This window comes from Pongo pygmaeus, chromosome 2 (assembly GCF_028885625.2).
Source record: "Pongo pygmaeus isolate AG05252 chromosome 2, NHGRI_mPonPyg2-v2.0_pri, whole genome shotgun sequence".
Lineage (NCBI taxonomy): Eukaryota > Metazoa > Chordata > Mammalia > Primates > Hominidae > Pongo > Pongo pygmaeus.
Genome location: NC_085930.1, coordinates 120,741,738 through 120,759,201, shown reverse-complemented (window position 1 = coordinate 120,759,201; position 17,464 = coordinate 120,741,738). Strand labels below are relative to the sequence as shown.

Genomic DNA, 17,464 nt, shown 5'->3' with positions numbered 1-17,464 from the left:
GCTCGATCTTGGCTCACTGCAAGCTCCACCTCCCGGGTTCACGCCATTCTCCTGCCTCAGCCTCCGGGGTAGCTGGGACTACAGGCGCCCGCCACCATGCCCGGCTAATTTTTTGTATTTTTAGTAGAGATGGGGTTTCACCATGTTAGCCAGGATGGTCTCGATCTCCTGACCTCGTGATCCGCCCACCTCGGCCTCCCAAAGTGCTTGGATTACAGGCGTGAGCCACTGCGCACAGCCTCTCCTACTTCTTACCCCTCATTTACTGGGCTCCAGCCACACTGGCCTCCTTGCTAGTCTTTAAAAATGCCATACACCTTCCCATGTTCTCACTGGCTGCATTCTGCCTGGAATGCTCTTGTCCAGGCAGAGATATCCCACATGGCTCTCTCACCACGTTAAAATTTTTGTTTGAGCTCCACCTTTTCAGGAAAGCCTACATACACCAAGCAGCTAAAACTGCACCTGGCGCATGCAGAGTACTTGATGAATATTTGTTAAATCATTTGCAAATAAATGAACTATGTGGGTCACGTGAAATACTATCTGAAGCCATTATAGTAATGCCCCATGGGTTTTATTTTTTAAGGAGAGAACTAAAATACATGAAAACTAAACCCAGAGAATTAAAATACATGACAATAATAACATAGAAATCAAGAGGGCTGTAATTGGAGTTACAGTAAGTTAAAGAGGGATGCTCTTTAGAAACTTGCTGCCTAAAAACAAGCAAAACGAATCTCTGGTGATAGAGGTGAGGACAGCCGTGAGCTCAGGAATGGGTATGTGTGTCAATGACTAGAGAGGGACATTAGACGGGCTTCCAGGGAGCTGTGTGTTGGTCACAGGGCTGCACTCCCATTGTCTAAATTCACTGAGCTGTATACTACGAGTTGTTCTTTTCTGGGGATATATATGTCACACTTAAATGGTAACCACTAAAAAAATTAGAATGCAGTGAATAACTTCCAAAGTAGAAGAGGGGGGAAAGAAATAAGAGGAAAAAACAAAACAAAAAACCTCAATCTAAAAGAAAGCAATAAAGGGAAAGAAAAAGCCAAAAAGGTAAACGAATAGAAATTATAAAATAAGATAATTGAAATTAATCTATGTATATCAAGAAGTACAATGAATGAGAATGTATAAATATATCAGTTAAAAGACAAGAAATTTCAAACTAGATATTTTAAAAATTCAATTATATCCTATTTATAAGGGACAGATGTAAAGAGAACAAAGGATATAAAAAGGATGAAATTAAAGCATTGGGAAAGATACCTCAGAAAAATACCAAGCAAAAGTATGCAGGTAAACGGTGTTAATGAATAACAGACCAAAAAAAAAAAAAAAGGCTTCCAGGCAATACAGGCAATAAGCCTTATTAGAAATAGAGGGTTATATAATCCCTTTACTATTAAGTAGTGAAGGATTTAATTCTCAATTTGCCCACCTAATAACATAACCTCAGAACTGGCAGAGCTACAAGGGGAAATACATGAGGACAACTCTCACTAAATAGTAGACTGAGCTGACAAAAAATTAGGAAGCAGATCAAAGATATCAATTATCAATGGCACCATTAATAAACTTAATCTGATGAACATGTATGTAGAATATAGTCAACAACTGTAAAATATACTTTCTTTTTACACACACATTGACCATTAATATTGGTGTATGTCAGGCTCTAAGACTAGGCTCAGCAGCTTTCAAGGGATTGGTATCGCACAGACTATATTCTCTAACCAGAATGCAAAAAGGCTAGAAATCAAAAAAACAGGAAAGTACTTATTTCCAGTAATTTAAAAAACACATATCAATGGTGAAGAGAAATCAAAATAGATATGTTTAGAAGCAAACAGTAAGAAACAGATTGCACATCAAAACTTATGAGATAAAGCCACAGCAGTATTTGAAGGAAATGTATAACCTTAAATATTTATATTAGAAAAGAAGAAAGGCTGCATTAAAAAGCTAAGCTTCAGATAAAGGAAGGAATAATAAAGATAGGAACAGAAAGTTTCAAAACAGAACAAACATACAAGGGAGAGCCTGGGAGACATTACTATAAATTCTGTGGAGATTAAACCTATAATAAAGGAATAACATAAGCAACATTTTAACAATACATTTGAAAATTTAGATGAAATGGACAAATTATAAGTGTGGTAAGTCTAGATTGTATTTTTTATATTAAAAAAATTTGTAATATTCATTTGAACACATGCTTAAAATTAAGACGACATCATACTTAAAACAAAAAAAAACCATACCATTTATAGGCAGAAAACCTTTGTTTTTTTAACTTCAAAACTCAGGTGACTGAGCATAAAAACTGTGGGTTTTTTCTTTTAACCCACAGCGGAGACAGGAAACCCCACCTAGGTGCATTAGGTGCCTCAAAAGGTTACAATGCTAGCAGGACTAAGCAGTTCAGGTGCAGTCCAGAAACAGCAATCACTTGCTCCAAATAGAAAAATGAAGCTTCACTGACAGCTGACATCTGCACCACGCTTCACAGTATCTGAAGATTTTTTCTCCTATGTACATCAGCTGTTTAAGTAGACACACATTTTCTTACATTTAAGATAAATAATAGTTAACGGCTACCACTTATTAGACATATATGTGTCACAAACTGTCCAGGATGGCTTACATACGTTCTTTTCAATCTTTACAACACAACCAGATGCTGTAATCCCAGTTTTACAAATTAACAATCAGTAGACTGATTTGCTCATAGACTCACTCTTAACCACGTGGGTACAAGATACAAAGCCAAGTCTAGCTGATGCCTCCCTTCATCCATCCTTTTAAACAGGAGGGCTCCAGGCAGGAAGTTGTCCACAGAGCCACAGTGAGTTCAAAAGAGGCTCTGTCCAAGATCAGCCCACCACAGCTCATACAAAGAACCCACCTTCTGGATAATGTTTCGCAGAGCAAAATACTTCTCAGTGAGGTCCCCAGCCTCACTCAGTGGGGCATCATAGTCGTAGCTGGTGGGCTGTGCTGCATAGGGTGAGTTGGCCCCTAGAAGACAAAAATGTGCCGCTAGTTATTACTGATGGCCCAGCTCTGGGACAAGTTCTTTGGGATCCATGAGCTCAGCACTGTAGAGAGAGAAAACCAGAAGACACATTAAAACCAGTTGTTGGGAGACACAGATGTGACCCTCAGGATGCAAGGTTTAGAGGAAGGAATTTCTTTTTACAGGTAGCACTTACCAGGCACCTTAGAGTTTACCAAGCACTCTTTCTATCCACTCTCTACAGAAGCTCACAGCTGTGATTCTAACAGGTATCACCCCCACTGGACAAGCAGGGAATCTGAAGCTCCCCACAAAAATCTGCTAACACCTCACAAGGAGTAATGGCAAAGCTTATGATATGACCCCCATCTCTGACTGTTAATCCTGTCAACTCTGAACTTTTTCATGTCCTCAAGCTGTGGCTGAGAAAAGCTCAGCGGTGAAGACACAGATGACTAGGCCATGGATCAGCAGAAAACCCAGGGCTTATTAAACCAAACACAGCGGGAGATGACAGCAGACCCACATCAGCCACAGAGGTTCAAACGTAATCCGAGGGCCTTTGTTGCATCTACAAAGACTGTCGATGGGGCTGTGGTGCACCTCTTGGATCCCCCTTTAGAACCAGGGCACTCACTCATTCTCCCAGGGCTGTTGTCTGCTGACATTTCTCAGATGTGTCCATCTCTGGGTGCTGGCCTGTGCTGAGCTGCCTCACCCAAGGTTACAACCCTCAGGGATAGTCCACATCCAACAACTGACCAATGTGCCTCGAACAGCCAACCCAGCTGCAGAGCTCCCTCTAAGATTGGTTGAGGTCACTTGTGAAGCTGCATCATAGCCCCACTTCTCCCTCTCTATCTTACAGGCATTGCTCCAGAGAGCACAACCAATAAGCTTTCTGCCAGGTAATCTCAGAGTCTGTTTCCCTGGGAACTTGACCTACAACAAAGACCAATGGATAGTGCCAATACTGAGTATACAAAAGGACTAGAAAAACAAATGCCCCTGCAGTTACTGTGCAAGGGGTGGGGTCTAGACCAGAGGATCCCGACCTTGTCAGGGATGATGTTCACAGGTATGAGGTTGTCTGCAACATTGGGTGGTACTTCAAAAACTTACCCATGCTTACGTGTCACATGGAGAGCTTGTTAAAACAGATTCCTAAGCCCCATCCCAGAGATTCTGATTCAGCAAGTCTAGAGTGGGGCCTGAAACTGCATTTCTAACAGGCGTCCAGGTGATGCTGATGCTGCCATCCATAGACCAGCAAGGCTTTGTGTCTTCCTCCTCTACTTTAGAGAGCATATTGCAATGCAAGTGTGTGAGAATGAAGTTATTTTAGGAATAGTCTTTTGTCCAACCTAATTTGTACATCAGTGAGGCACAAAACATGATAGTTTACCTAGGATTAGTAATAAATTCCTTGGGTGCAGCTCACCAATGATGGAGCCACCTTGGGTGACCTACTGGTGGTGGAGGTGATAGATGAGCAAGGCTGATGATCAGATCAAGCAGGTCAGCTCCAAAGACTTTTTCATTAGTTCTCTGCACAGAATCTAAACTTTGAAAGATCTGGACAACTCAACCAACTGAATTGATCTAGTCATACCATTTCCCCCATTTCTTATTAATCAGAGACAACTCACAGCCAACAGGTCTGCCTGCCTTAAGGGATTCATAGGTTAAAACACATCCCTTCCTGTGAGACACAAAGAAAAAAAAAAACCCACATCCGTTACTGCAAGGAACTCACCTTCTTTGTGGCCCTCGTCTGCTTCTAATGTGGTAGTCACCCATGCTGTGCTGTGTTTCTTATTTGTTATGTCTCTTTCCACACTACACTGCTTGCACCTCAGAGGCAGAGACTGTGCCTCACTTGCCCTTGAGTCCTTAGCCAGAGCCCAGCATGGAGGGGGTTGCCAGGTTGAGTTGGGAAAGTGTGACCTCTAGAAGTACACTTTACAGGCCGAGGGAGCCCAGGCTGGGAAGCTGTCCAGTGGGTTTAAGGATGGACTGGAAGCCTAAGTCTTTGTTCTAGTTCTATTGGCAGAATCTTACTTTGGGTGTTTTTAGACCACCATAGGGCAGCATCGCAGAGAAATGGTGCAGATTCAAGCCTCCTCTGGCCACGTAACAGGGTGTGAGGTGGGAAGGCGAAAGAAATGGTGAGACTTTGCATTCATCAACATTCCACATTATGTGAGAAGTACAGGAGCGCCTGGACCCTGTAGGCAGCCATCACACAGCTGTGGACACACACAGGTGTGGAGGAAGGCGACACACACCTGCACAGGCAGGTGCATGTTCCTGTGGGTGGGATGGACAGTGAACTCCCCACTCCCGATGCTTTTCTCTCCCTGCTCTCCTCTAGGAAGCTGGCCTGAAGAATAGCTGCTAAGTACAGACTGGCCTTCTCTCACTTCCTCAAAGAGACAGGGCAAAAAGGCAGCTTCAAGGAGGCTTGGCAGAACACAGCGGGGTGGGTGTGGGGGCTGGCTCAGGGGGTCCAGGGTGCAAAGGGTGATCCAAAGGGCAGTGACTCTGGCTCACCACCACCTGAGTTCCAGTCTAAGCTCCACCCCTTGCCAGTTGAACAGAAAACGTGTGGACTTTTTTTTGGATTCAGCTATTCTCATCTGTAAAGTGGCGTTGATAATCTCTAATTAAGACGAGGCTAATATGCAAGCTAAATAAGGCAACAGAGGAAGAAAGGGGAATTCTATGGATTATGGCAGAGGGACGGGCAGGAGAGAGGATTAAGGACAACGTTTATGTTCTGACAGTTTCTATAATGTCCAATTTTTTTCTAAGATGAATGTGTTATTTTAAGTATAACAGTAAGATTTTTAAAAAATTGTGTCATGAACCATAAAGTTCCAAAAACGATGCCTTTTTTCCTGGATTGGATGACTGGTCTCGATCCCATCAACGGCAGCTAGGGGGAATTCCCATCTACTGAGTGAAAAAGGCACCCACCAGGTCTCGACTGTTTCTCATAAGACGAACACACAGGGATGATCTAAAATATCAATGACCAACCTTGGCACACTATTATCTTTTCTTTTTTTTAAATTTAATTTAAGTTCCGGGATATATGTGCAGGACGTGTAGGTTTGTTACATGGGTAAACGTGTGCCATGGTGGTTTGCCACACCTATCAACTGGTCACTTAGGTATTTATTTTATTTTATTTTATTTTTGGGACAAAGTCTCGCCCTGTCACCCAGGCTGGTGTGCAATGGCGTGATTTCAGCTCACTGCAACCTCCATCACCTGGGTTCAAGTGGTTCTCCGGCCTCAGCCTCCCGAGTAGCTGGGATTACAGGTGAGCGCCACCACAACCGGCTAATTTTTTGTATCTTTAGTAGAGACAAGGTTTCGCAATGTTGGCCAGGCTGGTCTCAAACTCCTGACCTCGTGATCCACGCACCTCAGCCTCCCAAAGTGCTGGGATTACAGGCGTGAGCCACCGCGCCCAGCCTGGTCACCTAGGTATTAAGCCCTGCATGCATTAGCTATTCATCCTGATGCTCTCCCTCCCCTCACCCACCCCAGAGAGGCCCTGGGCACACTATTATCTTATATGCAGTGACATTTGAGTTTTGCAATATCTTCATTTCTTGGCTCTACTAATAGTATTACAATTGATAATGCTTGTAAGCAATGTCTTCTCCTAGCCCATCTCAGCCTGCAAAAAAGATAGCAGTTCAAAGGAGAAACTTCATTAAGAGCTGACAGTATCCAATTTCAGATCCTGAGAGATTTAGGCCCAAACTAAGCCTTCAAAACTCAACAGCTGGGCATCCTCCATGATTCAGAGAGAAAAATGCAAATATAGAGACAGGTAGGGAATGAAGCTTAGCGAAAAGCCAGTACAGCGTCATTTGTCTTTGCAAAAAACAACAAAAATCAAAGACGTTACAGAAAAATTTTGTCATAATTTTTCCTACACAAAAAAATATAGAAATGTAAAATGGTGTGGCCTTTTTGGGAAACACTATGGCAGTTCCTGAAACTCTAAACATAGAGTTGCCATATGACACAGCCGTTCCACTTCTTGGTATACACCCAAAGGAACCGAAACAGGAATTCAAACAAATCCTTGTATGTCAATGTTCAAAGCAACACTATAACCAAAATGTGGAAATAACCCAAATGTCCACCAATCAATGAATGGATAAATAAAATACTGTACATCCACACAAGGGAATACTATTCAGCAATAAAAAGGAATGAAGCACTGGTACGTGCAACAACGTGGACGAGCGTTGAACACATTGGGCTAAATGAAAGAAGTCAGACAGGTGTATATATGTGGTTCATTTATACGAAATGTTCAGAATCGGCAAACCCGCAGGGACAGAAAGTGTATTATTTCCAGGGGCTGGGAGGAGGGAGAGTGCGGAATGAATGCTAATGGGTATGGAGTTTCTTTTTGGGGTGATAAAATGTTTCTGAATTAGATAATGGTAATGGTTACACAACTTTGTGAATACAGTAAATACCACTGCATCATATACTTAGAAACTGTAAATGTTACGGTTTGTGAATTATACCTCAACAAAACAATTAAAAGAAAGAAAGCACAGTAGAATATTTGAACAAATAAGCTACAGTTAGAGACTGTGACTGAAGCCTGCCCCACTAGCCTGGTTTAAAACAGTAAGGCTTCTAAATGCTCACATTTATTTCCCTTAAAAATTATTTTGTCCAGGCGCAGTGGCTCATGCCTGTAATCCCAGAACTTTGGGAGGCCGAGGCGGGTGGATCACGAGGTCAGGAGATCGAGACCACCCCGGCTAACATGGTGAAACCCCATCCGTCTCTACTAAAAATACAAAAACAAAAATTAGCTGGGCGTGGTGGCAGGCGCCTGTAGTCCCAGCTACTCTGGAGGCTGAGGCGGCAGAATGACGTGAACCTGGAAGGCAGAGCTTGCAGTGAGCCAAGATTTGCACCACTGCACTCCAGCCTGGGCGACAGAGCGAGACTCCGTCTCAAAAAAAAGAAATATTATTTTAAAAAATTACATCAGTAATCCTTACATGTTAGAAAATTTAGGGCCAGGCATGGTGGCTCACGCCTGTAGTCTTAGCATTTTGGGAGGCCAAAGTGGGAGAATCACTTGAGGTCAGGAGTTCAAGACCAGCCTGGCCAACATGGTGAAACCCCGTCTCTACTAAAAATGCAAAAACTTAGCCAGGCGTGGTGGTGCACGCCTGTAATCCCATAATCCCAGCTACTTGGATGCTGAGGCAGGAGGATCCCTTGAACCTGGGAGGTGGAGGCTGCAGTGAGTTGAGATTGTGCCACTGCACTCCAGCCTGGGTGACAGAGTGAGACTGTCTCCAGAAAAAAAAAAAAAAAAGAAAAAGAAAAAAAAAGAAAATTTAGGAGAGGATAAACAAAAAAAGAAAATAAAATTGTCTGTGGGCACACCCCTCCCCAAATTAATCAACAGAAACATTCTAGCATAAGTTTCTACAGATGTTAAAGTGCTCTTACCATTCCAATAGGCAAAATTGGTCCCACCTATAAACATGTACCTACAGAGAAACAAAAGAACACGGTACTTCACTGTGAGCCCACGGCTACTGAGGGCACCCTCCCCTCACGCAATGAACACTCACAAGTTCACACTCGCCCCACGGGCAAGTATATCATAGAGGGAGGAAGCCACTGCTTCGGTCTTGATTGTGGAATGAGGTTGGCCCCAGTGGTCTAGCCAGCCAGTATAGAATTCAGAATTGATCTAAAACAAAAAAAGAACGTAGCCCTTAGGATAGACTTATGACCTTCCAGTGCCAGGGCTTCCCTGCAATGTCCCATCTATGACAGGTGTAAAGGCGGTTGACATGCACTGCTTAACCCAGAGGCACCCCCCAATGAGCACTTCCAATACCAGCAATGCCTATGTTCAGTCCTCAGGTTCTAACCTAAAGTAGATCTCATCTTATACAATGCAAGTATTCCTGAAAAGTGGTGCCTACATTAAAATTTAGATAGCTGATCCCCTGTTTAAACACAGTAGGAAAGTCTTGCTGGGCAAAGAAACTGGGTAGCAAAATATTTTTATAGAGTAACAGCTCCAGGCTGGGCGCAGTGGCTCATGCCTGTAATCTTAGTACTTTGGGAGGCCGAGGTGGGCAGATCACAAGGTCTGGAGATTGAGACCCTCCTGGCCAACATGGTGAAACTCCGTCTCAACTAAAAATACAAACATTAGCTGGGCATCATGGTGCACCCCTGTAGTCCCAGCTATCAGGAGGCTGAGGCAGGAGAACTGCTTGAACCTGGGAGGTAGAGAATGCAGTGAGCTGAGATCGCGCCACTGTACTACAGCCTGGCAACATAGCGAGACTCCATTTAAAAAAGAATAACAGCTCCAAATTCAACCTTTGTATGAATCCAGATTTTCAGATCTCAGGCTGATTTATAACGAGGAAGACTTGTCCCAGTATTCTGCAAAGCAGGCCTCAAACACTTCATGTTTTTCTTGGGCATTGCCCTGCCAAGCCTTGGTCTAGAGAACAAAAAAGAAGTCTGGACCTTCTTGTGGGGACTTCTTGTTTTAGGTTCCAGGAAATAGCTCCACCCAAAGTCTATGAATGCAGGGTCTGCACTGCTCACTAAGCAGAGACTAGACTCAGAAAAGGCTGTTTTATAAATCAGGCTTATACACAGGTGGGGGCAGTCTGATCTAGTGCAGAGAAGGCACAGGATATTAACCCCTTAAACTGGGCTGAGTGACAACAAGAATAGCAACTTCAGCCAAAGACGGGAAGAACGGAGACAGAAGGATTGATAGATTGTTGACACCCACCTGCACCTTGCCACCATCTCCTCCTTCTAGCAGCTACACTGTGTGCCATGAAGCCCTGCAATTCTGTGTGGTCAGCAAACCTACACCCTCAAGGCCACTTGGCTGTTTATTAAAAATAAGAATCTCAGAGCCAGGCACAGTGACTCACACCTGTAATCCCAGCCCTTTGGGAAGCCAAAGTGGGATCACTTGAGGTCAGGAGTTTGAGACAAACCTGGCCAACATGGTAAAACCTCGTCTCTACTAAAAATACAAAAAAAATAGCTGGGCATGGTGGTGCACACCTGTAATCATGGCTACTTGAGAGGGCTGAGGCACAAGAATCACTGAACCGGGAGGTAGAGGTTGCAGAGAGCCCAGATGGCACCACTGCACTCCAGCCTGGGCAACAGAGCAAGACTCTGTCTCAAAAAAAAGAAAAAAAAAAAAAAAAAGAAATGAGAATCTCAGGCCCCAGCTCAGACCCAGCAGATCAAAATTTGCTGTGTTTATGAACCACTTGAGGATTAACAAGATCCCCAAGTGATTTGTAAATACTTTAAAGGTGGAGAAGCTCACAAAGAGTCAATTAACACAGACTTGAACTCAGATCCTGGCCTAGCCACACACTGGCTATATGACCCTGGCAAGTGACATAGGTTCCCTGAGCCTCAATAAAAATGGAGACAATGAGACCACTTGTGAGAGCTGCCCTGAGGACCAGATGAGACCAGGATGCAGGACCACAGAACCTGATGTGTAACAGGCCATTCATGTTGGTCCCCAGTCTGTTCCACCCCAGTGCAGAAGCTCAATTTCAAATAGAAACATTGCTTCTGCTGTCATTCACATGTCCAGAATGGCTATGACTCCACAATCCCATTAGCTGCTGACCCCAGAGCCAAAAACATCAAGGGCCTACTACCCAGTTTCAGCAGCATGTAACCTTTCTTTCTTAACAGCTGCAAACAGTCTCTCCACACCTCACCCTCAATTCTTACCAAGGGTCCTTTGGGCTCACACTTCCTCTGGCTTAGGAAAGCATCTGTGATGTTGCTGCCTGAAAATTGTAAGAGGGAGAAGGTAGGTCAGTCATGGAAATGACAAGAAGTTAAATAAACAAGAGCCCTTCATGGGACTCGGGCCTGAAGCCCTGCTATGGTCAGAATGTTGGTATCCCACCAAAATTCTCATGTTGGAACTTAACACCCAAGATGATAGTATTAACAGGTGAGGCCACTGGAAGTGATTAAGTCATAAGGGCTCCACCTTCATGAATGGGATTAGTGCCCCTATAAAAACAGACTCCAGCCTGGCACGGTGGAGACCACTTGCCATCATGGTGAAACCCCATCTCTACTAAAAATACAAAAATTAGCCAGGCATGGTGGCACACACTTGTAATCCCAGCTACTCAGGAGGCTGAGGCAGGAGAATTGCTTGAACCCGGGAGGTGGAGGTTGCAGTGAGCTGAGATTGTGCCACTGCACTCCAGCCTGGGTAACAGAGTGAGACTCCATCTCAAAAATATTTTATTAAAAAATAAAAAAATAATAAAAAATAAAAAATAAAATAAAATAAAAATAAATAAAAAGTGGCTCAACGGAGCTTCCTGACCATGTGAGGGCACAGCAAGAAGGCATGGCACCATTTTTGAAGCAGAGAGCAAGCCCTTGCCAGACACTGAATCTGCTGGCATCTTAATTTTGGACTTCACCACCTCTAGAACTGTGAGCAATAAATTTCTTTTGTTTATAAATTACCCAGTCTAAGGTATTTTGTTATAGCAGCCCACACTGACTAAGACAGGCCCCTTTCCCTTCCCACACCCCATGGGCCTGGAATACTTCCAAGCTAGCTTCAGATTGGACCCATTTGAGGATGTGTGTGGACCAGAGAACACTGCTTCCTCTCTGAGGAGGTCCCCGTGGCCTTTCCTGTCTGCACAAGAGTTCCCTTCACAGGGCTGTCTTCTTTATCTGTGTTTCCCCAGGGTCTGGACACATATCTTGTGGGCTTATCTCTCTACAAGAACATCTGTTTGACCTGGATGCACCCCACAGGATGAGCCTGGTTTGAAGATACTTACAGCCTCAATAACACCATACACATGCTACTGCCACAAATATTTGCAGTTAATTAACAAATCAAAGGGATGTGGGGGCTCTAATTGTGTTTACCCCCGAATAATGGAATATACTCTGGATTCTAATTTGTACATCAGCCATTCCAAACCACTTGCTCTCAAGTTTTCCTCATGAAATGTCCCATTAGGGTTGTCTTGTCTTGCCTCTCGTGTCTTCTATTTTCCCTTCCTCTAAAACAAAAAAGAATTTCTCCACAGAGAAGGAATGGGCTGCCAAACATTGGGGAAAGAGGAAGCATGAGCAGTGTCCACACCAACCCGAGCAGAGGATGCCCTGGCCCCACACTTCACAACCCAGTTCCCACAGCAGGTATCCCAGGGTGGACGTGGCCCCAGCCAAGACCCTCTGATAACCACTTGCTCTGAGATGGGCCTTTGGTTTCTCTGTAAGGCCAGCTTTCAGGACAGAATATGCTGATCGAGAAAGAGCAGAATCTCATTAGCTGTCTTTCTCACTATTAAGCATTAGGTGGCATTCAGATCTTTAAACACTGTTCTCATGAGACCCACCAGGCAATGCCCCTCTCCCACACAAAGCAATGAAGCTGGCAAAAGCCTCAGACTGGAGGGCCCGTCTGCCCCAGGCACCCTGGTCTTGTAGTTGTCTATTCTCCAACCCCTAGCAGTGACAGTCACACTGTCACCTCACATACAAATTATGCTTAAAACACAATCATAATCACCTTCAATTTGTTCCTCCCAACAGAAAAATGCCGTGCTTTTTCATCGCTGTGACGAGAAGCCTGGCCAAAGCAGGAGGAAACCGGCATGTAACTTCCTCTGCAGCGCTTTGTATTAGGTTGGTGCAAGTAATTGTGGTTTTTGTCATGTTTTTTTTTTTTGAGTTGGAGTTTCGCTCTGTTGCCCAGGCTGGAGTGTAGTGGCGCGATCTCAGCTCACTGCAACCTCCGCCTCCCGGGTTCAAGCAATTCTCTTGCCTCAGCCTCCTGAGTAGCTGGGATTACAGAAGTGTGCCACCACGATTTTTGTACCAGCTAATTTTTGTATCTTTAGTAGAGATGGGATTTCACCATGTTGGCCAGGCTGGTCTCAAACTCCTGACCTCATGATCCGCCTGCCTCGGCCTCCCAAACTGCTGGGATTACAGGTAGGAGGCACTTCGCTGGGCCCATTTTTTTTTTTTTTAAAGGCAAAAACTGCAATCACTTTTGCACCAACCTAACCAACCTAACGGATGAGTCCTTTTATCACCAAATGCTCTCGAAACACTCCATTCACTTAAGGTCAGTTCTTTTCTGTTCTTCTCTTTTTTGATAAGGTAGAAGAACCTCTTTAAAAATGTGACTACAGACCGGGCGCGGTGGCTCACACCTGTAATCCCAACACTTTGGGAGGCCAAGGCAGGCAGATCATGTGAGGTCAGGAGTTTGAAACCAGCCTGGCCAACATGGTGAAACCCTGTCTCTACTAAAAATACAAAAATTAGCCAGGCGTGGTGGCAGGTGCCTGTAATCCCAGCTACTTGGGAGGCTGAGGTAGGAGAATGCTTGAACCCGGGAGGCAGAGGTTGCAGTGAGTCAGGATCATGTCATTGCACTCCAGCCTGGGCAACAAGAGCGAAACTCCAACTCAAAAAAAAAAAAAAAAAAAAAAAAGCAACACCAGGCTAATTTCCTCATTTCAGTCTTCTGTACATCCCTCTCAAGAGAGGCAAACATTGGCTGTGCAATGCGCATGAAGTGCCTTTTACCTCAGAGGGGAGAACATCAGGGTCTTTATGCTACTCAAGGAACTGGTCTTTTTTGTGTGTGTGTATTTTTTTTTTTTTTTTTGAGACAGGGTCTTGCTCTGTTGCCCAGGTTGGGGTGCAGTGGCACAGTCACAGCTCACCGCAGCCTTGAACTCGTGGGCTCAAGTGATCTTCCCACCTCATCCTCCCTAGTAGCTAGGACTACAGGCACTTGCCACACCATGCCTAGCCTGTAACTTTTTATTCTGCAGTAATTTCAAACTTACAGAATGTTGTAAGACTAGTACAAAAAACTCTCCTATTCCCTTCACCTAGATTTCCCAATTGTTATCATTTTACTAGATATACGCTATCAGTTTCTCTATAAAAATATACATTTTTCTGAGCCATCTGAGAATAAATTGCAGATGTGATGGCTCTTTATCCCTAAATACTTCAGTGTTCATTCTCTCAGAACAAAGGCATTCTTTAAATAAACACAATATACTTATAAAAATCAGGAAATTACACTGATACAATACTCTTACCTAATCTACAGACTGTATTCAAAGATTGCAATTTCTCAATAATGTCTTTCATAGCCACACACACACAAAAAGTCCAGTCAGACATTTAGCTGTTGATATGGTTTGGATCTGTGTTAGATCTGTGTCCCCACCAAATCTCATGTCGAACTGTAATCCCCAGTGTTGGAGGTAGGGCCTGTTGGCAGGCGACTGGATCATGGGGGCAGAGTGCTTGTGAATGGGTTAGCACCATCCCCTCAGTGCTATTCTCCTGATAGTGAGTGAATGAGTTATGAGATCTGGTTGTTTAAAATTGTGTAGCACTTCCCCTCCTATCTCTTCCTCCTGCTCCGGCCATGTAAGACGTGCTTGCTTTCCCTTTGCCTTCTGCCATGATTTTAAGTTTCCTAAGGCCTCCCCAGAAGCTGTTGCCACCAGGCTTCCTATACAGCCTGTGAGTCAATTAAACCTCTTTTCTTTGTAAATTACCCAGTCTCTGGTATTTATTTAGAGCAGTGCAAGAATGGACAAATACAGCTGTCATATCCTTTATGAAAGCTGCTCTTGTAAATGAAGTCTCTCTTAATATTACTTATGGCCAGAAGCATCCTAACCACATTGCCCACCCTTCTGTAACTTTCACTTGCAGCATCTCCATAGTTTACACGGCACTGTGTAAGGAATCTGGCACAGCCTTTGTAGCATCTGCCAAACCACCTCCAGCCCTGACAGTTCAGTGTTCTAAGTTATGCAGAAAGATAACAAAGTGTAAGGTAAGTTCCTAGCCAGTGGCTGACCTCAAGGTTGGCTATGGCCAAGGCATAACCCCGAGTGTCCTGCCAAGGTGGGAGGACAGGGAGGGCAGAAAGAGCAGAGAAGCGCACCCCAGACACAGCCTAAAAGGTGACTGCCTCAAGGTAGAGCTTCTCACAGCTGGAGCCGCCCACCTGCTTCTTCATCTTGGGCCAGCCCAGCCCCTGAGACAGCAGTACTCCATGTTCCAGGCTAGCTCCACCAGTGCTGAAAATGCAGCTACCCTGGAAGCTCTTGGCCTACAGATTACCCTCTGTTACTGAGGGGTGCAAGTATTCTATTCTACCTGTTCCTTGAAAAATGAAAATGTGAAAAATCTCAATCTGCCCATGACACTTAAAACAACAGCTGCCCAGAGCAACTGACTGAGTAAAAAGCTGATTTTAAGCTGCAATTTCTGTTACTACAAACACCAACCTGTTCCAAAGTCCACTGTGGTGTAGAGGCCCTGCAGAGCCCCACATTTCAGGAATGTTTTATGTGCTCCATCAGTGGTGAACAGAACCACATCATCCCCCAGATGGTGGCGAAAGCACTTCTGCAGGAAGCGCAGGTAGTCAAAATCACAGGCAAAGTAGCTGCCATATTCATTTTCAACCTGTGAGTGAAAAAAGAGCAGGGAAAAATGAGGAGATCCTAATGTAGCCACCCTAATGCAAGCTTTCGTGTGGGAAAATATCTGAGCATCTGCTAAGATGACAAGGCTTAATGATTGCCAGAAAAATTTCCTTCATTCAGACCTCAAAACTGACTAAAAGAAAAAACACCAACAATTCACCATAAAAGTTTGCCTCCTATTAACACTCTCCCACCACTGAGAAGTAAAACAAAAAAACACCAAACTGGTGTTCAGATTGTAGTGGTATTCTTCCCTAGAATAGAAAGTAGATACTTTAAACATCACATAAATAATACCTTCCCATGGTAGAAATGCTAGAAAAATGAAAAGAAAACAGGAAAAGTATCCATTAATTCCATTGCCCAGAGATAATCACTGCAAGCATTTTAGTAAACAGCCTTCTGGATTTACACAGACCCACACACTCCCCAAATATACACAAATAATATACAGCAGTGTTTTCTTTCCTCAAAACTGGCATCATATTATATGCACCAGTTGTAATTGTGTTTTCCCTTAATACACTATGCAAAACCTCCATGGCAATAAGAAGGGTGAATGCCAGGGACAGACACAGCATGTTTATTTGACCTGCTGTCACACACACACTGGTGTTCAGTTTGTGCTCAATAACATCAGTGGTTCTCAACCAGGAGCTCTTTAGCCCCACAGGGGACATGTGGCTATGTCTGGAAATGTTTGAGGTTGTCACACCTTGGCGGACATGCTCATGGCATCCAGCGGGTAGAGGCCCAGGAATGCTGCCAGACATCCCACAGTGCACAGGGAAGCCCCACAATGAAGAATTATCCGGTGCAACATGGCAATAGTGCTGAGGGTGAGGTCCCTGCTCTGAAGCATGCATTCCCAATGAGGTGGGTAGCATCCCCAAGGGGGTAAAAATTGATGCTTTGGGAATAAAAAAAATTATTCCTTATTTATATAAAACATATATATATATTATATACACACACACACACACATACACACAGAGCAAATAAACCAATATACAATATCTCAGGTATTAAAATTTCATGGTGGAGAGGAGAAGGCAATTAGAAAAAAAGTTTAAAAGGGATCCTTGGGGGCAATGATGGAAAAAACAGGTTAAGAAACATTGCTCTCAAGCAATAAAACAAACGAACTTCAGCTCTACTCAATACACCAAAGAATCTTAGGAATATAATGTGAAGTGAAAGAAGCATGACACTGAAAAATACATACAGTACAATCCCCTTTAGAGAAAATTCAAAACAATCAAAACCAAACTATAAAATCTGAGTACACACATAGGTGGTAAAAGTATAAAGAAAAGCAGAAAACCGATGGTCATAAGAGTCAGGACAGTGGGACGAAATGGTGTATGATCAACAAGGACACCTGGGAAGCTTCTAGGGCACTGGCCACATGCTGTTTCCTGACCTTGGTTGGTGTTTATGTGGGTGTTCACACCGTAGTGATTCATTATACTGCACATTTACGTATGTATGCTGTATTTCATTTATAAAAAATTAAAAGATACCCAAACATAAAACTTTAACATGCACATAATACAAAAATATTTGTGATCCTGGGAATATGTGATCTTTAAACATAAGCACAAGAAACTGTGAGTCCCAGAAAAGAGGTGCTTAGCCTGAGTGCCTGGGAGAGATTGTTAGGGAAGGTTCCTTGGAGGGACAGCCCGAGGTAGCTCTAGAAGAAAAGGCTCTGAACTTGGGAAGGGAATGGGTAGAGGGTATTCCTACATATTTGACATCACCAACAGCTCGATTTCATCCACGTGCAGAGTTGGAGAGTGGGAGAAGAATGGTGAGTGACGAAAATGAATTAAAT

At 43.8% G+C, this 17,464-nt stretch overlaps 1 protein-coding gene across 4 annotated transcripts in view; it reads right to left on the bottom strand.

Annotated features, from left to right (window-relative positions):
- The window catches only part of GLB1 (galactosidase beta 1), a 108,478-nt gene that overhangs the window by 53,434 nt on the left and 37,580 nt on the right, over positions 1 to 17,464 (bottom strand). For 3 of the 4 annotated variants that reach the window (XM_054483789.2, XM_054483791.2, XM_054483790.2), the window contains exons 6-10: positions 15,427 to 15,607; positions 10,835 to 10,893; positions 8,662 to 8,783; positions 8,537 to 8,577; positions 2,918 to 3,030 (exon numbers count right to left, since the gene is read on the bottom strand). In XM_054483789.2, coding sequence (XP_054339764.1) covers positions 2,918 to 3,030; positions 8,537 to 8,577; positions 8,662 to 8,783; positions 10,835 to 10,893; positions 15,427 to 15,607 — 516 coding nt within the window. The remainder of the gene's footprint in view (positions 1 to 2,917; positions 3,031 to 8,536; positions 8,578 to 8,661; positions 8,784 to 10,834; positions 10,894 to 15,426; positions 15,608 to 17,464) is intronic. The other variant, XM_054483792.2, reaches the window with a different exon arrangement.